The sequence below is a fragment of the Eucyclogobius newberryi genome, unplaced genomic scaffold (assembly GCF_026437365.1).
Source record: "Eucyclogobius newberryi isolate DKJ021-1_F unplaced genomic scaffold, fEucNew1.0.hap1 SCAF_10, whole genome shotgun sequence".
Lineage (NCBI taxonomy): Eukaryota > Metazoa > Chordata > Actinopteri > Gobiiformes > Gobiidae > Eucyclogobius > Eucyclogobius newberryi.
Window position 1 is genome coordinate 38,276,381 of NW_027315724.1, and position 23,401 is coordinate 38,299,781.

Genomic DNA, 23,401 nt, shown 5'->3' on the forward strand with positions numbered 1-23,401 from the left:
GGAGGAGAGTGAGGAGACGTGGTGCGCAGGAGCGTGTGACAGTAGATTTAGCGTGTTTTGCATTGGTAGAACTGACGCTTCTTAGTCTGCAGCCGTATAGTCAGGGCAAAACGCGCTGGAGAAAATGTGGTTTAAAATGTGTATTTGCGATATAAAGGCGTTGGCGCGGCGCGCAGCAGACAAGGAAACGGGCGCGCGCGTCTTGACAAGTCCTCCCGGGGCCGCGCAGGGTCCGTCACAGACTCTGTCACAGACTCTGTCACAGACTCTGTCACAGACTCCGTCACAGACTCTGTCACAGACTCTGTCACAGACTCCGTCACAGACTCCGTCACAGACTCTGTCACAGACTCTGTCACAGACTCCGTCACAGACTCTGTCACAGACTCCGTCACAGACTCTGTCACAGACTCCGTCACAGACTCTGTCACAGACTCTGTCACAGTGTCACAGACTCTGTCACAGACTCTGTCACAGACTCCGTCACAGACTCCGTCACAGACTCCGTCACAGACTCCGTCACAGACTCCGTCACAGACTCTGTCACAGACTCCGTCACAGACTCTGTCACAGACTCTGTCACAGTGTCACAGACTCTGTCACAGACTCTGTCACAGACTCCGTCACAGACTCCGTCACAGACTCCGTCACAGACTCCGTCACAGACTCCGTCACAGACTCTGTCACAGACTCCGTCACAGACTCCGTCACAGACTCCGTCACAGACTCTGTCACAGACTCCGTCACAGACTCCGTCACAGACTCTGTCACAGACTCCGTCACAGACTCCGTCACAGACTCTGTCACAGACTCCGTCACAGACTCCGTCACAGACTCTGTCACAGACTCTGTCACAGACTCTGTCACAGACTCTGTCACAGACTCTGAAAAGATAATGTTTTTTTTATTTATATTGTAGAAATCAATCATCTAAGTGCTGTGGCCCCGTAAACCAAAATAATAAAATAACTGTGGCCTTAGTTCAGTAGAAGGAGCGGAGGCCTCGCGCAGACGCAGGACTGTCCCCGGCCTCCGCTCCCGGCTCTCCGGCCCCCGCTCCCCGGCCTCCGCTCCCCGCTCTCCGGCCCCCGCTCTCCGGCCCCCGCTCCCCGGAGGCGCGTGGACACACGTTAAAGCCGCCGGCCCCGTCAGTGCCGCGTGTCAGAGTCGGTGATGAGACCCGGCTCGAGTGGCTCCGCTCTCCGGCCGCCGCCCACATGAGCCGCCGCGTGCAGCGCAGCGTCATGGTGAACGCCTCTCAGGTGTCGCACTTCTATCTGGGCGCGTACTTGGACGTGGGGCCTCTGCGGTGGCTGTATTTCCTCCTCATATTGTCTGTGTACGCTCTGATACTGATGTCCAACGTGCTGCTCATCACGATCATCTGCACGCACAGGGCGCTGCACGAGCCCATGTACGTGTTCCTCAGCAGTCTGTTGGTGAACGAGCTTTGGGGCAGCACCGGCCTGTTCCCGTTCCTCCTGGTGCAGGTGCTCCGGGACGTCCACACCATCTCCTACACCTTCTGTTTCCTCCAGATCTTTTGCGTCTACATTTACGCCTCTGCCGAGATGTTCACCCTCAGCACAATGGCGTACGACCGCTACCTGTCCATATGCTGCCCGCTGCAGTACAAAACTCGCATGAGCACGTGCAAGGTCTCGGCTCTGGTCGCGGCGGCGTGGGCGTACCCGCTGGTCTCCATCGTGACCGTGCAGATCCTGGCGGCGTCGCTGCGGCTGTGCGGGAGCGCCATCCCCACCGTCTACTGCAACAACTTCTACATCGTGAAGCTGGCGTGCGGCCAGACGGTCGTCCAGAACGTCTTCGGGCTGGCCAATCTGTTTGTGACTGTGTTCTTTCCGCTGAGCGTCATCCTCTTCTCGTACGCGCGGATCCTGCGGGTGTGCTTCGGCGGCGCCAAGGTCGCCCGGCAGAAGGCGCTGAGCACGTGCACGCCTCACATCGCCTCCGTCATAAATCTGTGCTTCGGGATGTTTTTCGAGATCGTTCAGAGCAGGTTCGACATGACAAACGTGCCCAAGCTGATCCGCATACTGCTGTCCGTGTACTTTCTGGCCCTTCAGCCGCTGCTCAACCCTGTGATGTACGGGCTCAAGCTGACCAAGGTCCGGGTTCTGTGCACGAACATGCTCAGGCCTCGAGGCCGAGACAAACTCTGCGCACGAGCATGTTTCACTTCGAAGGGCGTATGAGTCGCCGCTTTCTCGCATTTCTGTTTGTTTATTCTTTGTGCTTTTTACTCGTAGAATAATTATTGCAGTTGAATCAGTCCCAGTTTGTACATCGCGAGCGCTGCAGCAGTTGAAGTCATTTCCCCGACAAACGGTGAAATATTGTGTGTTTAAAAGTCGTTTTGTTCTGAAATGTGTGGAATCCTTGTGCGGGTTTTAGAGCCTCAGAATCCAGTTTTCTCTCGTCGTCCTGTTCTGTTCTCTCTTTGTTTATAATGTGTTTATAATATATTTTAAGTGTATAATGTTCTGAAACATACAATAATAATAAAAAGAAGACTCTTTATAGCTTCATAACTCTATTTGTATTGTGTATTTAAATGTCTCTGGTCCACATTATGTATTCAGTTTTTAACCCTAAAAACTGTGTCTAGCCATCCTAAACCTATATTTATATTTACTAAACCTATATTTACTAAACCTTTATTTACTCAACTTATATTTACTAAAATGATATTTACTAAACCTTTATTTACTAAACTTATATTTACTAGACTTATACATACTAAACTTAAAAGAATGATGGATCTCTGGTTTGACTTTGTAAAGGAAATGTTTGTTTGTGTTAAGGTCATTGTTCTGCTGGCTCCTCGCTGTATAGAATACATACATTCAGATCAGCTGCAGTCCATGAGCTTTAGTCGTTACAAATGTAAATGTAAAGATTACAATATAACTGTCAGATTTACAGTTTTTTAGTGCTTTTTCTATGTTATGTTTTGTTACAGCCTTTTTCCAAAATCATTATTTGCCTCCAAACTCTTCCCCATAAACAACGTCACAGCCTCAGGCCAGGTAAGACTCCATAAGACTCCATAAGACTCCATAAGACTCCATAAGACTCCATAAGACTCCATAAGACTCCATAAGATCAGAGTCAATAAAATAAGACTCAATAAAATAAGACTCGATAAAATAAGACTCGATAAGACTGGATAAGAGTCCATAAGATAAAAGTCGATAAGATAAAAGTCGATAAAATAAGAGTCGATAAGATAAGACTTGATAAGAGTCAATAAGATAAGATAAGCCTTTGTTCGTCTGGAAATCCCAGTGTTGCAACACAGATTAAGAGCACAAACACAAATTAGAAACAGAAGTGGAATAATAAAATCAGATGATGTACTTAAGAATAATACATACATCTGGTATAAAGATAAGTAGAGCGAAAAATGTAAAGAAAAAAAAAAACACTTAAAAAAATATTTCACCAGGGATGACATGATGATGACATTATGTCACAGCATTGCACCTGATTATGGCAGTATTGCACATGACAGTATTGCACATGACCGTCTTGCACATGATTAGGACAGTATTGCATATGTTTATGACAGTATTGCACATGGCAGTATTACACATGATTATGCCAATATTGCACATGCCGGTATTGCACATAGTTATGACAGTATTGCACATGCCAGTATTGCGCATGATTATGACAGTATTGCACATTATTATGCCAGTATTGCACATGCTAGTATTGTACATGATTATGGCAGTATTGCACATGATTATGCCAGTATTGCACATGCCAGTATTGCACATAGTTATGCCAGTATTGCACATGCCAGTATTGCACATAGTTATGACAGTATTGCACATGATTATGGCAGTATTGCACATGACAGTATTGCACATGAGTATGGCGGCATTGCACATAATTATGGCAGTATTGCACATGATTATGACAGTATTGCACATGACTGTATTGCACATGATTATGGCTGTATTGCACATGATTGTATTGCACATGATTATGGCAGTATTGCATATGATTGTATTGCACATGATTATGGCAGTATTGCACATGCTTATGGCAGTATTGCACATGACTGTATTGCCCATGATTATGGCAGTATTGCACATGCTTATGGCAGTATTGCACATGCCAGTATTGCACATGCCAGTATTGCACATGAAAGTATTGCACATGATTATGTTAGTATTGCACATGGGTATGACAGTATTGCACATGACAGTATTGCACATGGCAGTATTACACATGACAGTATTGCACATGACAGTATTGCACTTGATTATGGCAGTATTGCACGTGATTATGGCAGTATTGCACATGATTATGGCAGCATTGCACATGACAGTATTGTAAGTAAGTAGTAAGTAATTGTTATTTCTACAGCACCTTTCACAGACAGAGGTCACAAAGTGCTTCACAAACACAGAATAAAACAATAAAAACACAGAAAAAATTTACAGTGAGCAACACATATGCAACAATATACAGTCAAATCAGTCCCTAAAACAAGTGTATTTAAAAGGCTTGACTAAATAAAAAGGTTTTAAGCTGACCCTGAAAAGCAATAACTGAGTCCAGTGACCGTAGGGAGAACGGAAGATGGTTCCAGAGTCTGGGGGCAACAGCCTGGAAGGATCTGTCTCCTCTGGTCCGAAAACGGGTGCGAGGAACCAACAACAGTTTCTGGTCCAAGGACCTTAGTGAGCGAGAGGGAGTGTACGGTTTAATCAGATCCAATCCAATCCAATCCACTTTATTTCTATAGCACGATTTATACAACCAGAGGGTCCAAAGTGCTTCACAGCAGGTAAAAGATTACAGAGGCATAAATAGGATAAAAGTAATAAAATAAGATATAAAAACAAAATAAAATTGAACAAACAAACTAAAATCAATGGAATAAAAATAAACAAAATAAAATAAATAAAAAGGCGCTGCCCTCCCAACACATATAAAACATAGAATCCACATACTACATGGAGTTAAAAGCCAGAGAAAACAGATGGTTTTTAGAAGCGATTTAAAAAGAGGCTTTTCTTATGAGGAGTGGCACTTTGTTCCACAGTTTTGGAGCTGCCACTGCAAAGGCTCGTTCACCTCTGACCTTTAGCCCGTGGCACTGCCAGGAGTAGCTGGTCAGCTGACCTGAGGGAACGGCTGGGAGTGTAGGGGTGTAGCAGCTCGGAGAGGTAAGGAGGGAGATCGATAATGTACGATGGGACCTGACCATTTAAAGCTCTAAAAGTCAGAACTAGTATTTTAAACTGTATCCGGTAGGAGACCGGCTCCAGTGAAGGGCTCCGAGGGTGAAATGTGGGCCCATCTATTTGTGCGGGTTAAGATCCTCGCTGCAGAGTTCTGGACCAGCTGCAGACGAGAGAGTTCCTTCTTCTTAAGACAGGAAAACAAACTATTACAGTAGTCTAAACGAGAAGACACAAAGGCATGAATTATAAGTTCCAGATCATTTTGAGACACAATTTTAGAGATTTTCCTCAACTGAAAGAAACAGTTCCTCGTCAACAGCTGGAGTGGAGCTCTAAAGACATGTCTTTAGAGCTCTAAAGACATGTCTTTGTCAAAGACAACACCCAAGTTTCTAGGACTTGGTTTTGCAGTCTGGCCTAAAACGCCCAAGTACTGGTTTATCCCTGGAATGACATAATCAGGGGCAATAATCAAAGTTTCTGTTTTATCAGCATTTAGCTGCAAGGAGTTTTGACTCAGCCATTGTTTTATTTGCACTAAACAACTGACCAAGGAGTTCAGCTTCTGGATCTCAGAAGGTTTAAAAGAGCGATACAGTGAACCCTCGTTTATCGCGGGGGTTACGTTCCAAAAAAACCCCGCAACAGGCGAAATCCGTAAAGTAGAGACCTTTATTTTTTTACAGTTATTATACAATGAAATAGTCCATCAAACACTGAAAGCAAGGAACAAAACCTTTTTACAGGCCCAAGCATTTGTTTAACAAATAAAAGTACTGTATAAACGTTTGTTGTTGTTTTAAGTTGAACTTTTTCTGCGATAATTAGCATCTTCCTCTGCCTTTTGGGCCTTTTGTTAGTTTCTTAAGTTTCACTTCTCTAAGTTTCACTTATCATGCCTGACAGCTAGGGGGCAATACTGTTCTGTTTACCTGTATTACGTGTCTGGGTGGGACCGAGGGAGACGTTGTTGTGTGGCTAACGTGAACGTGGTGTTCGCTAAATAAATGAACCAAACCTAAAGTGGAGTTGTCATTTGGACTAACATCTTTGTCGGTGCAGAACTTTTTGTCGATATTGTGGGTGTCAATAACGGTGTAACGTTATTGACACACAGGTAGAGAAGACGCGGAGAGACTGTTTAGCCAATCAGAATGCAGAACACAATGCATGATGCAAATCCGTGAAGCAGCGAGACCGTGAAAAGTGAACCGCGTTATAGCCAGGGTTCACTGTATAGCTGAATATCGTCATGAACAGGTGGTAGGACACATCACTAAACTCTTTAATGATCATTCCCAGGGGGATTATATAAAGCAAAAATAGGACGGGACCTAACGTGGTGGAGGGGTTTGAGTGCCCGAATGATCCCGGGAGCTATGTTGTCGGGGGCTTCATGCCCCTGGTAGGGTCTCCCAAGGCAAACAGGTCCTAGGTGACGGGTCAGACAAAGATCGGTTCAGAAGCCTCTTATGACGACGACACAATCAAGGCAGTTCACGTCGCCCGGATCGGCGTCACCGGGGCCCCATCCTGGAGCCAGGCCTGGGATGGGTGCTCCATGGCGAGCGCCTGGTGGCCGGGTCTTACCCCACGGGGCCCGGCCGGGCACAGCCCGAAAGAGCGACGTGGGGCCGCCCTCCCGTGGGCCCACCACCCGCAGGAGGATCCATAAGGGGCCGGTGCAGAGAGATCTGGGCGGCAGTTGACGGCAGGGGCCTCGGCGACCAGATCTCCAGACACAGAGACTAACTCTGGGGACATGGAATGTCACCTCGCTGGGGGGGAAAGAGCCTGAGCTTGTGCGGGAGGTTGAGCGATACCGACTAGATATAGTCGGCCTCACCTCCACGCACAGTTTGGGCTCTGGAACCCATCTCCTCGAGAGGGGCTGGACGCTCCACTTCTCTGGTGTTGCCCGCGGGGAGAGGCGGCGGGCTGGTGTGGGCTTGCTGATAGCCCCTCAGCTCAGCCGCCACGTGTTGGAGTTTACCCCGGTGAACGAGAGGGTCGCGTCCCTCCGCCTTCGGGTGGGGGACAGGTCTCTCACTGTTGTGGCGGCCTACGGGCCGAACAGCAGTGCAGAGTACCCGGCCTTCATGGAATCCTTGGGAGGGGTACTGGACAGTGCACCGACCGGGGACTCCGTTGTTCTACTGGGGGACTTCAACGCCCACGTGGGCAATGACAGTGACACCTGGAGAGGGGTGATCGGGAAGAACGGCTTCCCCGATCTGAACCCGAGCGGTGTTCAGTTATTGGACTTCTGTGCTAGCCACGGATTGTCCATAACGAACACAAGGGTGTCCATCAGTGCACGTGGCACCAGGACACCCTAGGCCGGAGGTCAATGATCGACTTTGTTGTCGTGTCATCAGACCTCCGGCCGCGTGTCTTGGACACTCGGGTGAAGAGAGGGGCAGAGTTGTCAACCGATCACCACCTGGTGGTGAGTTGGATCCGCTGGCGGAGGAGGAAGCCGGACAGACTTGGCAGACCCAAGCGCATTGTGAGGGTCTGTTGGGAACGTCTAGTGGAGCCCTCTGTCAGTAGGGTATTCAACTCGCACCTCCGGGAGAACTTCTCCCATGTCCCGGGGGAGGCTGGGGACATTGAGTCCGAGTGGACCATGTTCTCCGCCTCCATTGTTGATGCGGCTGCTCGGAGCTGTGGTCGCAAGGTCTCCGGTGCCTGTCGTGGCGGCAACCCCCGAACCCGGTGGTGGACACCGGAAGTAAGGGATGCCGTCAGACTGAAGAAGGAGGCCTATCAGGCCACTCTGGCTTGTAGGTCTCCGGAGGTCATCGACGGGTATCGGCAGGCCAAGCGAGCCGCGGCTCGTGCTGTCGCAGAGGCAAAAACCCGGGCCTGGGAGGAGTTCGGGGAGGCCATGGAGGAGGACTATCGGTCGGCACCAAAGAAATTCTGGCAAACCGTCCGGCGCCTCAGGAAGGAGAAGCAGTGTCTCACAAACACCGTTTACGGTGCGGGTGGAGGCCTGCTGACCTCGACTGGGGATGTCGTCGGACGGTGGAAGGAATACTTTGAGGATCTCCTTAATCCCTCAGTCACGTCTTCCGAAGAGGAAGTAGAGACCGGGGACTCGGAGGCTGGCTCATCCATCACCCAAGCTGAAGTCACTGAGGTTGTTCGCAAACTCCTCGGTGGCAGGGCTCCGGGGGTGGATGAGATCCGCCCTGAGTACCTAAAGTATCTGGATGTTGTAGGACTGTCTTGGTTGACACGTCTCTGCAACATCGCGTGGCGTTCGGGGACCGTGCCTCTGGACTGGCAGACCGGGGTGGTGGTCCCTCTGTTTAAGAAGGGGGACCGGAGGGTGTGTTCCAACTACAGAGGGATCACACTCCTCAGCCTCCCGGGTAAGGTCTATTCCAAGGTACTGGAGAGGAGAATCCGACCGATAGTCGAACCTCGGATTCAGGAGGAGCAGAGTGGTTTTCGTCCCGGTCGTGGAACACTGGACCAGCTCTATACCCTCCATCGGGTGCTCGAGGGTTCACGGGAGTTTGCCCAACCAGTCCACATGTGCTTTGTGGATCTGGAGAAGGCTTTCGACCGTGTCCCTCGGGGTGTCCTTTGGGGGGTGCTCCGGGAGTACGGGGTCCAGGGCCCTTTGCTCAGGGCTGTCCGGTCCCTGTATGATCGGAGCAGGAGCTGTGTTCGCATTGCCGGCAGTAAGTCAGACCTGTTCCCAGTGCATGTTGGACTCCGCCAGGGCTGCCCTGTGTCACCGGTTCTGTTCATAATTTTTATGGACAGAATTTCTAGGCGCAGTCAGGGGTTGGAGGGGGTCCGGTTTGGGGACCACAGGATCTCATCTCTGCTGTTTGCAGACGATGTTGTCCTGATGGCTCCATCAAACCCGGACCTGCAACATGCACTGGGATGAGAATCAGCACCTCCAAATCCGAGGCCATGGTTCTCGACCGGAAAAAGGTGGCTTGCCCTCTCCAGGTGGGTGGGGTGTCCTTGCCCCAAGTGGAGGAGTTCAAGTATCTCGGGGTCTTGTTCACGAGTGAGGGAAGGATGGAGCGTGAGATCGACAGGCGGATCGGTGCAGCGGCTGCAGTGATGCAGTCGCTGCATCGGACCGTTGTGGTAAAGAGGGAGCTGAGCCGAAAGGCAAAGCTCTCTATTTACCGGTCGGTCTACGTTCTGACCTCACCTATGGTCATGAGCTTTGGGTAGTGACCGAAAGAACAAGATCGCGGATACAAGCGGTCGAAATGAGTTTCCTCCGCCGTGTGGCTGGGCGCTCCCTTAGAGATAAGGTGAGGAGCTCGGCCACACGGGGGGAGCTCGGAGTAGAGCCGCTGCTCCTCCACGTCGAGAGGAGCCAGCTGAGGTGGCTCGGGCATCTGTTCCGGATGCCTCCTGGGCGCCTCCCTCGGGAGGTGTTTCAGGCATGTCCCACCGGGAAGAGGCCCCGGGGAAGACCCAGGACACGCTGGAGAGACTATGTCTCTCGGCTGGCCTGGGAACGCCTCGGGATCCCCCGGGGGAGTTAGAGGAAGTGTCTGGGGAGAAGGAAGTCTGGGAGTCCCTGCTCAGACTGCTGCCCCCGCGACCCGGCCCCGGATAAAGCGGCAGAAGATGGATGGATGGAGGACGGGACCCAAAACGGAGCCCTGAGGAACTCCACACAACAGATCAGCTGAATCAGACATTATTTGGTTTGCAGCAACACTAAAGCTCCGACCGGATAAATATGAGGAAAACCAATGAAGAACTGACCCTGATCGTCCAATCAGGTCCCTCAGTCTGTTTAACAGGATATGATGGTCGACGGTGTCAAAGGTCAACCGTGCAGACAGATCCAACAGAACTAAAACCGTGCATTTTACAGAATCAGCAGACGTCATAATGTCACTGGACACTTTCAACAATGCGGTTTCCGTAGAATGATGTTTGCGAAAACCAGATTGAAAAGAGTCAGGAATGTTAGACTGATCAAGGAAATCTGACAGTTGTTCAGAGCCACCTTCTCAAGGATTTTGGACATGAACGGGAGCTTTGAAATAGGTCTGAAACTTTTTTGGTCTGTCGGGTCCAAGTTTGTCTTTTTCAGTAAAGGCTCAACTATGGCATGTTTAAATGGACCAGGAAACACACCGGTAGAAAAAGAGAGATTTACCATTTTGGTCCCCCAGGGGCCAATAACATCAAACACTTTGAGGAAGAGCCTGCAGGGAAGGGCATCTGATGTACAAGAGGAGGGTTTCATCTTGGTCACCAGAGCTGAGATGTCTTCTAGAATGACAGGCTTAAAAGAAGACCAGTTTTGGAAAACAGGCAGGGCCGGCCCAGCCTATAAGCGAACTAAGCAGCCGCGTAGGGCCCCGAGGCTTTAATAGGGCCCCCAATCTGGCAACCCGTTCACATTTACACCAGCCCCGTAGTGTCAGCTGCAGGTGAGGCCGGTGAGGGGCCTCTATGCCCCGGGTCACTAAGAGGCGGAGATCCGGTCCGGACGAGCGCCGTCTCCTCCAGAACCTCTGACGTGAGACTTTGGAGTGTACAGTGTGCGGCCCCTGTCCCGGTCCCCGGTCCCCTGTCCCCTGTCCCGGGCCCCTGTCCCGGGCCCCTGAGCAGCCTCAGTCAGAGATGAGCGGGTTTGAGTTTGCGTCCCTCTCTCTCACATCACCATGTGTGAGATCACTCGTGACTCGTGATGTCTGTTTGACTTCTTAACGTGCAATAAGAGGAACGTAAAGGTTTATGCACGTAAGGTCCATCAGCCAATCACATCGCAGCATTGTTTCATGCAGGAGTTCAGTGTGTGATGTTCTGATCAGAACAAACATTTATATTGTAATTCACTTTTAATAGAGCAATAAAACATTTAAATTTATTTAAAAAGCATCATTAGACTATTTGTTATAAATTATAATAAATTGATAGTGAAACATAACCAGACATATTATAATTACGTCTGTTATAGAATAATACTATATATTTTTATATAAAAGTGGCAAAGTTGCAGAAACACAGTCTCTTCACTAGAGCGAGGTTTGGACCTTCACTTCTAGTTCTGTTCATTCTCTGGGAATAACATGTTTGTTTTATCAGTGTTAATTGTTAATCAATGCTTATGCCATTTGTTTAATTTAATAAAACTTGTTTTGTCACTTTAGCAAGAATGAACAGTTGGGAGCTGTAAAAGATAAATTAGTAAGGATAACTATTACTTTTACATTTTCAGTTAAAATGAATCAATTTGACCATAATTATTTTTCATAGCCAATATTGTATTGAGTAATTAAGTACTAATGTATTAATAACTGGCTTTAGTCATTTTCTCCTGGCACAGTTTCATCACATCATTTTATAGCATTACAACCTCGACATTTTACTCTTACTTTAGCGGCTGGACCACATTAAAATGCAGCAGAAGACCCAAAAAAGGTCTGAAAATCTCTGGGGGAGAGCCCCCAGACCCCCCTGTTCATTAATTTAAACTGCTAATGTGGCTGTAGACCTTTAACGCCCACAAATACACCCAAAAACATATCTAAGACGTGTGTTATTTGTACATGGAGTAGAGGTGATGTCAGCGGAATACCAAGTTGCATTGTGGGATTTAAGTTAGCAATATTTGAGCTTGTGAGGTGCTGAGAATAAACTAACTGGCAAACGGATGCCCTGGAGTTTTGGTGCGCTTTGTTTGCGTTGAAGAAAGTTCCCATATGTGAATTGTTTACTGACAATGGCAATAAAACTGATTCTGATGACGTGGTGAGGGGCCCCCAAAAATGTTTTCGCTTAGGGCCCCCTGAAGGCTTGGGCCGGCCCTGAAACAGGCTCCACAGAAACAGGTTTATCACACAAAAGGAGTGGGATTTGGTCTTTGATACTCTTGATCTTATCGATAAAGACCTGAGGAGTTCATTGCTGTCGGCTTTGCAGAAAACAGGAGTCACTGCAGCGGTAGGACAAAGAATAAAATTTATAGTGTCAAACAACACTTTGGGATTTTTCCTTGTTGGATGTTATTAGCTGGCAGAAGAAATCAGATCTGGAACTTTCCATAATTTCATTGTAAGATGACACAAGCTCTCTGAGGTGTGACATTTGACCTCAAGACTGGAGGTTTTCCACAGACGCTCAGTTTTCCGACATAGTCTCTTTAGATTTAGGATACCTTCATTAATCCAAGGACAAGCTTTTTTCTGTGACGACAATGTGGATTTTACAGGTGCCTGATCTAAAATGGATAAACAGTGGCTGCTAAAGGAATTAATTGCACATGATTATGGCGGCATTGCACATAATTATGACAGTATTGAACATGATTATGGCAGTATTGCAAATGATTGTATTGCACATGATTATGGCAGTATTGCACATGGCAGCATTGCACATGGTTATGACAGTATTGCACATGACAGTACTGCACATGACAGTATTGCACATGGCAGTATTGCACATGATTAGGCCAGTATTGCACATGGCAGCATTGCACATGGTTATGACAGTATTGCACATGACAGTACAGCACATGACAGTATTGCACATGATTATGCCAGTATTGCACATGCCAGTATTGCACATGCCAGTATTGCACATGATTATGTCAGTATTGCACATGGGTATGACAGTATTGCACATGCCAGTATTGCACATGATTATGACAGTATTGCACATGATTATGTCAGTATTGCACATGGGTATGACAGTATTGCACATGACAGTATTGCACATGATTATGCCAGCATAGATGTTTGGTTGGTGAGCGTCGGTTCAGACATTTTCAGATCCCTCCAGAGATGTTCAGTTGGGTTCAAGTGTGGCCTCTGGGCCACTCAAGGACAACCTGTTGTTGCTCCTTCGTTCTCCTGGCTCTGTGCTGAGGGTCATTGTCTTGTTGGAGATGAACCTTGGCTCCAGTCTGAGCTCCAGAGCCTCTGGAACAGGTTTTCATCAAGGATGTCTCTGTAACTGCTGCGTCCATCTTTCTGATGATCTTAACTAGTCTCCCAGTTTCGGATGCTGAAGAACATAGCCACAGCATGATGCTAACTAACCCATGCTTCACTGTAGAGATGGTCCTGGCCAGCTGATGGGTGAGGGCTGGTTTCCTCCAGACATGACGTTTCAATTCAAAACAATGAGTTCAATCTTTGTTTCATCAGAGATATTTGTTTCTCATGGTCTGACAGTCCTTCAGGGGCCTTTTTACAGACTCCAGGCAGCTGTCATGTGACTTTTACTGAAGAGTTGCTTCAGTCTGGCCCTTCTACCGCGAGGTCAGCCCTATGTTCCCCAAGACCTGGGTGAGGGTTAGGATTTGGGTTAGGGTCATATGCTGCTATATTTTATGCTGTAAAACTGTACATTTATGTACAGCTGTTTGTGGAACCTGAACCAGTTGCTTATTCTATAATTTGAGGAGCTACCTATGTTCTCCCGTTCATAGAAAAGGGGGAACATATTTACACACCCCTCTACCACACAGGCCTGATTGGTGGAGTGCTGCAGATGGTTGTTCTTCTGGAAGGTTCTCCTCTCTCCACAGAGACACGCTGGAGATCCGTCAGATTGACCGTCAGGTTCTTGGTCACCTCCCTGACTAAGACCCGGTCTTTCTGTAGAACACGCTACTTTATCACAGTCATTCAGCACGATCACTTGAAATGTCAAAAAACAAACTAAACAAAATGGGACCTTTTTTTGCAGCATTAATGCAAATTCTCCATTAATTCCATAGAGCATAACTAAGTAAAGTCTGGGGTCTGGGGTGTGATAATGTAGAGTACTTATACTCTACAGTGTATGTGTATGTATACATGCTTATTTGCGTGTAAGTGTATGTGTATGTGTGTGTACATATATCTGTGTACAAAGTGAACTATATTTATTTTTTATCAGGATTAAGCACTAGAATGTACTCCTTGTGCAAGTCCAGTTCAATTTCTAAAACGAACCTGATTGGTTCAGCGATGCTGATGAAATCCTTAGAGTCACTGTGTTCAGGGATATAACGAGGGCCAGTTCCCGTTCCTGCTGCAGATGCGATTCATGTTTTAGAATTGTATTTGATTTAACCCAAGACGAAAAGTGTAGTAGCTTCATATAAACCCTTAAAGTCGATAGCTTCAGTCATTAGTCACATCGTTATCTCTGCTTTTGTAATGTTCTCGTGATATTTGCAGGCGATGTCCTCGGGACAGCACGTGATTTTAATGTAGTCGTAGTTATAATTTTTAACTGTTTGTCAACTTGCAGTTTTTGAGTCTGTTGGCACAAATGTATGTCTGTCAAAAGAAAGACGATGTCAAACTTCAGTCAGGTTTCCGGTTTCACGCTGGGAGCCTACATTGACACGGGGCCTTTGAGGTGGCTGTATTTCGTCATGGTTATGTCACTCTATGTTCTGATATTACTGTCCAACCTACTCCTCATCGTCGTCATATGTTTGAACAGAACTCTACATGAACCCATGTACATTTTCCTCTGCAGTTTGTTCATGAACGAACTTTATGGCAGCACAGCCTTGTTCCCCTTGCTTTTGTTTCAGATTCCCGTGGACTTTCACACCGTTTTGCCTCAATTTTGCTTCGTTCAGATCTTCTGCATCTACTCGTATGTTTCAGTAGAGTTTCTGACGTTAGCCATCATGTCGTATGATCGCTACCTGTCCATCTGCTTTCCTCTGCAGTACAGCACTCAGATGAACTTCAATAAAGTCTTCCTGCTTTTAGCGTTTTCCTGGTTTTACCCATTCATATCTATTCTTCTCCTTATTGTATTAAGTATTCCACTAAAGCTGTGTAATAACGTCATTCCTAAGGTCTACTGTGACAACTACTTTATTGTAAAAATGGCCTGTTCTGAAACAAAACTCAACAACATATACGGACTCATAATTACGTCAGTTGTCGTTCTTGGTCCTCTGAGCATGATTTTCTACACTTATCTTCGCATTTTGAAGGTGTGCTTCAGGGCGTCCACGCAGACGCAGCAGAGAGCTCTGAGCACATGTGGGCCTCACCTGGCTTCCATCATTAACTTCTCTTTTGGAGTGTGTTTTGAGGTCTTACAGAGCAGGTTCGACCTAAGGAACGTGCACAGTGCGCTAAAAGTGGTCTTATCACTGTATTTTCTTGCAGTTCAGCCGCTGTTTAACCCTTTAATATACGGACTCAAACTCACCAAAGTCCGAGTGCTGTGTAGAACTCTTCTGCGTTCTGCTCTCAGTCATCAGTGAGTTGTGGCTTCAATAATGATATGTGTAAAAGCAAATATCATTTATTTCCATTCTTTGCTCATTATAAAATCATTGGTAATTCACAAATTCAATGCATTTCAGCATATACTGTAAAGCTTTTGCTCTTGTTAATGGTACTTTAAATTCATTCTAAAACATTTACAAGTTTAGTATCTTATGTCATTATTTTTTATTTTCAGTATGAACATTGCACAGTAGTGTTGTCACAATACTAAAATCTCAAATTGGTAAGGAAGCCTAAGGAATAGTATAGGAATAGATACCAAAATGATAATAGAATTACAATTTCAACACAAAATAACTGCACTTTTTTTTCACATGTGCAAATTCCATATCTAGTTTTGATACTACTTTTAGTATCGATTAGTATCAGTTGTTTGACCTACAAAACAAGTTAGAATATATGCATTTCATGCATATGACTGTCCAGGGTGTGTTGGCAAAGGATGCGGGCAGTGGTCTGGGTGCGGGTGAGGCAGTGGTCTGGGTGCGGGTGAGGCAGTGGTCTGGGTGCGGGTGAGGCAGTGGTCTGGGTGAGGTCGGTCTCCTCCAGTGTCCGGTCCACAGGAGGCGTGACCCTCTATCGTGCAGGGGCCTTGGAGCCTGGAGTGCTTGCAGTGGGATCTCAGAAAGAGATAGTGACAAAAACAAAACAAACAAAAGAGTAAGTGGGGTGTGAAATGCTATGTCATCTTTGTTTCTGTTTATTCAAATGAAAACTTTTGCTGGTTTGATTCATTCGGTCTATTTCAGGTCTCTCTCATTTGTATCCTCAGAATATTTGCTTTTGAATAAAATCTATTATTCTTAAAAGGGACACTATGCAATTTGTTGAGGCAATAAAAGATTTATGAGATTTTAATGTAATTTAATTTAAAATTAAAATCAGGTGGCGGCCCTTAAACTAGAGAACTTACATCTTAAACTTTTAATTTTTATTTAGTTTTTTCCCATTTTCCTTTTGCTGAATCTTATATCTTATATCTAAGTTTATTCTAAGGTTTGCAATTTGATTCATGCTTAGAGTTCTTCCCACTGGAAACCCATATTTCTCTGACAAAAAGACAGACATTCTAAGCTTCTTGCTCCAATATATTTGACATTATGAGATTTACTGGTGTCTCTGGGATTTGCATATCACTCTTGGATTGATTTTGTTTTTTCCGGACATCTCTAGCCAATCCACACGTCTGTGTTGTGCTAAGGGATCATCTCAAAATGGGTTGAAGCTGAAAAGACTCACCTCTAGTGAACATCCCTGAACATCCTTTGGTAAGTTTATCAGTAGAAGTTATGAACTCTCCAAATAATTTCACCTGTCGCAAATGTTTGTTTACTCAATCCCCATGGTCCACGGGCCCTATGACCATCCCATTCAACTGAGATTGTGAGATGACCACATTGAGATAGTCTCAAGAGGATGAGGGAGTGAGAAACTAATGTTTCCTGTCAAAACCCCCCTCTCCCGTGTGTTGATATTGATCAATTATTGTCATGTCGCATCCGCATCCGCGCACGCATCCGCCCACGCACCCGCTGCCTAATGTTGGCCTAATGCTCGTTGCTGATAGAGTTTTTTAGCATTTCAAAACAATTACTGCCACAACGATGTATTGAAGCTTCAAAGCAACAAAAAGACGGGTGTAGCTAATGTGGAGCTAACAAGAAAACTAACTTCTACTAACTAAACTAACCCCCCCCCCCAAGACAAAAAATTAAGCCTTTTCAGCTTCAACCCATTTTGAGATGATCCCTAACGTACCTTCCACTCCTAGTTTAGTGTACACAACTCGCTAAAGTACTTGCCCCAGGCAAAACTCTAGTACAGCTAACTTTTAAATGTGCTTTTAGTTAGGTGAGTGGATTCTCCTGGCCTCTTGCTCTTGACAATCCTCGAGTGTGCTGTCAAAACAGACTAATCCTCCTCAGACACCAGCTAAAGTCACTGGCAGCAATGTGCGGCACAGATCCAAATGAAATATTTTGTGTGTATTCCCAATTGCAATGAGTGTTTCTTTGTTTTGTTTTTTTGTTTTTAATATTTTCAATTCAAACCTAGGCGCTGAAGATAGCCCCCCCCCCTTTTTTTTTCTTCTTCTGTCCGGACAAAAGAAATGCCAAAAAAAATTATCTATCGACAGAATTGAAAATGACAACTCACCCCAATATATTCGTTTTGAGTCCTAGCACCAGTGTTGACGTCCCAGTTCTTGTGAGGCAGCCCTCACGTCTCAATAGTTGAACGAGGCTGGCCAAATGCTGCGTCACACGGCCCATGAACGACAGACCACCAGACGAAGGATCCTGTTCGTGACGCCAACATTGTTATGGAATTTCTGCAAACAATCACCAACAAAAAATTCCATCCTCACCGCCTCCATCACCTCCTCCATCACCGCGTGGTACGCTGGAGCCACAGCCAGGGTCAAACAGAGACTACAGCGCCCTCTGCTGAGTAGGTGATCGGCTGAGGATGTTGCACTGAATCACCATGACAAGTTCTTTTGTTTGTGAAATCTGTTCATTGACAATGACAATAAACCTATTCTGATTTTGATTATAATAGACTTCACTGTTCCTGTATCTTGGAAGCTTAGAAAACAACAGGTAGAGAGAACAAACATGCAAATGGTGTGGTATATACACCTCAGTCTTGTCCGAAATAATGGAACAAATACTCCCAAATTTAATCCACAATGATCAGACAGGATTTATTAACAAACGACAAACACAAGACAATGAATCATATACAAAAACAACAAAACAAAGCTGTAATACATCTCTGGACGCTGGTTTTGATTCTGTTAACTGGCCTTGTTTATTTAAATGCCTATCCGTATTTCATATATATATAATTTAATATATATGATGTTGCGCTCTTTACGAGAGCCCGACATCAAGAATTAAAACTAACAGTCACTTGACAGACTCACTGACTTTGGAAATGGGGTGAGGCAGGGTTGTGCTTGGTCCCCTCTGTTGTTCACTTTGTACTTGGAACCATTGCCCCAACATATTTGACAAGCGGACACAATCTATGTCAGGGGTGTCAAACATATGGATCCGGATCCGGCCCGCCAGATGTTATAATCCGGCCTGCCAAACATTTTGAGTTCATATTAAATTTGAAACTTTTTTTTTTTTTTTTCGTTCATAGAACCGTAGTTACATCCGTAACCGTTGTTAGCGCTAAAACTACACGTCCCACAATGCCGCTGGTGGCTGCCCCTCCCCGCGCGGCCCTTCACTGCCGTGTGTGCTGCCGAGGGAGAAGTGCAGAGGGTTTGCACACTTTACAGCACTTACACACCTCAGAGCAGAGATCTGAGCGAGGACAGACGTGTGTGGTTTAGGAAACACGTGGAAGAAAGAAAGGAAAAGGTTTTGTGGATGTTAGAGTTGTGCTAAAAGTGTAGCTAATGTGGAGCTAACAAGAAAACTAACTTCTATGATGATGCTCTGAGGAAAACATCCAAACCTCTACAAACCTGGACAGATCAGGAGCCACAGGTAAAAACACAGGTCAGAGTGTAATAAAGTATGAACATGACTGTGACACACTAATGTGACTGAACACAAACACAATGACCTCATTTGAGTCACTACATGAATCATTTGTCACCAAGATCAGCTTAAACTATGAAAATAGTTATACTCATGTTCGAGCAGAAACACGTCGGTGATATGAACATTTCACATCATAAATCACATCAAAAGTCCATGTTCCTGTTCCTGCTGCTGCATGAATATGGACTCAGTCTTTCACCTGCTGCACATTTGTGCAACAGTCTCACAACTATTACTATTACTAAGCTGTAAGAAAGCTATTTATTTCTTATATTTTTATTGTTTTATTTTGTACATAATATTTGGCCCATGATTTGACAAAAGAGTTTGGTTTGATGGAACACTGCACTTATTCTATATTTTCAAGGCCAGAGGCGAAACTTAATCTCCTTATTTAAACGCTCCCAAGTTTGTTTGTATTTAGTGGTGAGTCAGTTCAGGTGAAGAGAGAACTACAGAGAACTACACAGACGTGGAAATGTTACATTTAAAAGGTTTTTTAGATCTTGAGAAGTTTATTTTGTTATAAAGTCAAATACAATATTTTTCAGTTCCAAATACCTATTTAACAATATTTAATAATAGATTAAATGTTTATTTCTGTAGATCAACTCTGAAGTTGTGATGCACATAAACTGAAGCACAGTGTTGGTAAAATTACACTTGTTTTTCTAAATACATTTCAGTTTATGAGAACAAACGTGTTTGTAATTTCTTTTAATTGATCCAGTAATTGCTTCAAAAACAGCGTAAGCTATATGAAGCTATTTATTTCTTATATTTTTTATTGTTTTATGTTTTACGTTATGTTCGGCCCGCGACCCAGCTTGAGCGTCCAAATTCGGCCCACGGCCCAATATGAGTTTGACACCCCTGATCTATGTGGTCTCAATTGAAGGGACAGAACATAAAATTTCCTGCTGCAGATAATGTCCTGCTATAGTTTACCAAACCAGAAATGTCCATACCTAATAAGATGCATTTCCTTCCTGATATTGGTCCAGTGTCTGGATACAAACTGAATGTAAAAAAACGTAAAGTTTCTCTCACTGGCGCCCCCCTCTGTCCTTTAGACTGACTTACTTATTTAAATGCCTTAAATATTTAGGTGCTGCTCGTCCATAAAGAGCCATCAATAATCTTAGAGACTAAATGGGACTATTTTTCATGATTTCTGTTGTTATTATTATTTTTTAATAATTTTTTTTCTTGTCTTGATCTACAGTCATGTTTCTTGTTTTGTTTTTGTTTTGTTTTTTGGTGAAAATGTAAAATTCTCTAAAATAAAAAGTTACTCCAGTAAAAAAAAAAGGTGTCAATCAACACATAATAACTTTCTTTATGTTATTATGTATTATACTACTCTACTGTAGATAAAACACAAGATGAAACTAAAACTGTTCAGGAAAGGTTAAGTTTTGTCCCTTTAATTTTATTTCATATCAATACATTTACCTGAGCAAATTCACTGGAGACAGAAGGAAAAACATTGGTGTTTTTCCCATAAGGCACATCCAAGACTGTATTTAGATAAGAGAGGAGGCGTTACAGTCAGTGGGACATTTGGACTCTCTTAATGTCGTGTCTCTTCATCTCAAATAACGTCCTCACTGGACATGCAATTTGTTAGTTTCTTGTACATTTTCATGATTTATATAATATTTTACTGAATTCCTTTTATCTATTGTTTTATTTTGGATCAGAACTCATTTAGTTTTGGTTGAGAGCCGGCGTTCATGTTGTAGTTATCTGTGTTTTGTTATTGTTGTTGTTTTGTGTAAACACTGCTGTCATTTCTCTGACTTACAAAGATACTCTCTTTTCATATTTGCATTGTTCAGGTGAAGTGTTGGATTTTAACATAACATTACGGTTTCATTTGAACTTTGTTTTGTGTGTAATATGTGTGAATGAATCATTAGTTTGAAGAAACATGTCTGTCAAAAGAAGGTCGATGTTGAACTCCAGTCACAGTTCCCATTTCACTCTGGGAGCCTACGTTGACCTTGGGCTTTTAAAATGGCTGTATTTTCTCATCGTATTGTCAGTCTATGTTCTGATATTACTGTCTAATCTGCTCCTCATCATTGTCATATGTTTGAACAGGACTCTGCATGAACCCATGTACATTTTTCTCTGTAGTTTGTTCATGAATGAGCTTTTTGGCAGCACTGCGTTGTTTCCCATGCTTTTATTTCAGATTACTCAGGATGTCCACACCATCACCACTTATTTTTGCTTTCTACAAATCTTCTTCGTCCACTTTTATGGTGCCCTAGAGTTTGTGATTCTTGCTGTTCTTTCATATGACAGATATTTGGCCATATGCTTCCCTCTGCAGTACAGCACACGGATGAACACCAACAAACTGTTCTTTCTGATCGCTTTTCCTTGGATCTACTCTTTTGTCGTTCATCTTGTACTGGTTTTACTATCGTCGTGTTTAATACTCTGTGAACACAGCATCTTTAAAGTCTACTGCACTAACTACACTGTTGTCAAACTTTCCTGCTCTGATACTTCCATCAACAACATTTATGGACTCTTTGTAACGGTCCTCACAGTCTTTGTGCCTTTGATTTTCATGGTAAGCACATATATCTGTATTTTCAGGGAGTGTTTCAGAGGATCTAAGCAAACGCGACAGAAAGCTCTGAGCACATGTGGGCCTCATCTGGCTTCCATCATCAATTTCTCTTTTGGATCGCTATTTGAAATCATAGGGAGTAGATTTGACCTAAGGAACGTGCACAGTGTGATCCAAGTGATCTTATCACTGTATTTTCTGGCAGTTCAGCCGCTGTTCAACCCTTTAATATACGGATTCAAACTCACCAAAGTTCGAGAGCTGAGTAAGAGTCTGCTACGTTCTGTTTTCAGTCACTAATGAGCTGCTGAACCAATTAAGGCAAAGACACAGATTGTATTTAATTTTACTCAGAAAGTTGAAATAAAGGACTATTCATACCTTTATCATCTCAAGAGTAGACTATTGCAATGTTCGTTTTTGTCGCTGTCCACCAGTTGCCAGTCTAAATCGAACACCAGACGTCAGCACATCACCCCGGTTCTTTTTGCTCTCCATTGGCTTCCAGTACCTTTTAGAATCGATTTTAAAAATATACTTTTTGTTTAAAAGCTCTAAATGGCCTGGCACCTCCTTATCTGGCCAAGCTTCTGTCCGTCTGAAACCCAAGCAGGACTCTAAGGTCGACAAATCAGCTTCTGCTGGACGTCACCAGAGCCAGAGACTCAAACTCTGGGGTGATCGAGCCTTCTCTGTCGCTGTTCCCAGACTCTGGAACAGACTGCCCCCGACATGAGCCCCCCGACATGAGCCCCCCAGCATGAGGCCCCCGACATGAGCCCCCCAGCATGAGGCCCCCCGACATGGGCCCCCCAGCATGGGCCCCCCGACATGAGCCCCCCAGCATGAGGCCCCCGACATGAGCCCCCCAGCATGAGGCCCCCCGACATGGGCCCCCCAGCATGAGGTCCCCGACATGAGCCCCCCAGCATGAGGCCCCCGACATGAGCCCCCCAGCATGAGGCCCCCGACATGAGCCCCCCCAACATGCGCCCATGGAAAAAAGCCCCCCGACATGCGCACCGTCACAGATTTTAACCTTTTTAAATCTCGGCTTAAAACTTCTTTATTCAGACTGGCTTTTAACACTCTCTAATGTAGTGAGACTTTATTTAGTATTTTGTATTATTTGGTTTGTTTTTACTTTGTTTTATGTTTTCTATTGCCTTGATTTTTTTACTGTGAAGCACTTTGGTCACTTTTGGGCTCTGTAAATATAGGCTGATTGATTGAGTGTCTGCGTGATGTCACGCAGACACTATATGTTCTTGTATTTCACATATTTTTTATTATCATATTTTCCATGATTTTCCATTTAGCCAGTTTCAACTCCTTAACGCTTCAACCGATTTCAACATGTTATACCTCATTATGATCGCTTTCACAGTAGTGCGTGTGCTATTACTTTTGATATTTGAACAACTTTTCAAAAGTATTAGTTTTCCCCATTTAAATGAATTTGGGCATTGAGTGTCTGCGGAATTCTTTAGACTTTATTCTTTAGGCTTTATTCTTTAGAATTTTGTGATGGAGCCAGTCGAGCGAGAGATAGAGAGAGAGAGGGAGGGGGGGGGGGGAGGGTGAGGGAGAGGGGGAGAGGGAGAGAGGTAGACTTTATTCTTTAGGCTTTATTCTTTAGTAGTTTGGGATCTCTGTCAACAACAGGTAAGATTATCTTGTGTTTTATATACATCGATGCAATATATATACTCTAATTATATAATTGTATACTGAACATGATTATGTAAAATAATCACGTTTATTCGTGATTATAAA

The 23,401-nt window shown here is 44.7% G+C and overlaps 3 protein-coding genes across 3 annotated transcripts; all 3 read left to right on the forward strand.

The window, feature by feature from the left end:
* The first annotated feature begins 1,232 nt into the window (after positions 1-1,232).
* On the forward strand, positions 1,233-2,216 carry LOC140370245 (olfactory receptor 11A1-like). The gene has a single exon (XM_072457309.1). The coding sequence runs from the start codon at positions 1,245-1,247 to the stop codon at positions 2,214-2,216; it is 972 nt and encodes a 323-aa protein (XP_072313410.1). The 5' UTR covers positions 1,233-1,244.
* Positions 2,217-14,514: 12,298 nt separating this feature from the next.
* LOC140370252 (olfactory receptor 11A1-like) lies at positions 14,515-15,450 on the forward strand. The gene has a single exon (XM_072457322.1). The coding sequence runs from the start codon at positions 14,515-14,517 to the stop codon at positions 15,448-15,450; it is 936 nt and encodes a 311-aa protein (XP_072313423.1).
* A 5,542-nt stretch (positions 15,451-20,992) lies between these two features.
* On the forward strand, positions 20,993-21,925 carry LOC140370261 (olfactory receptor 4B13-like). Its single transcript, XM_072457333.1, has one exon. It carries the CDS (start codon positions 20,993-20,995, stop codon positions 21,923-21,925), a length of 933 nt encoding a protein of 310 aa, XP_072313434.1.
* Positions 21,926-23,401: the final 1,476 nt, after the last annotated feature.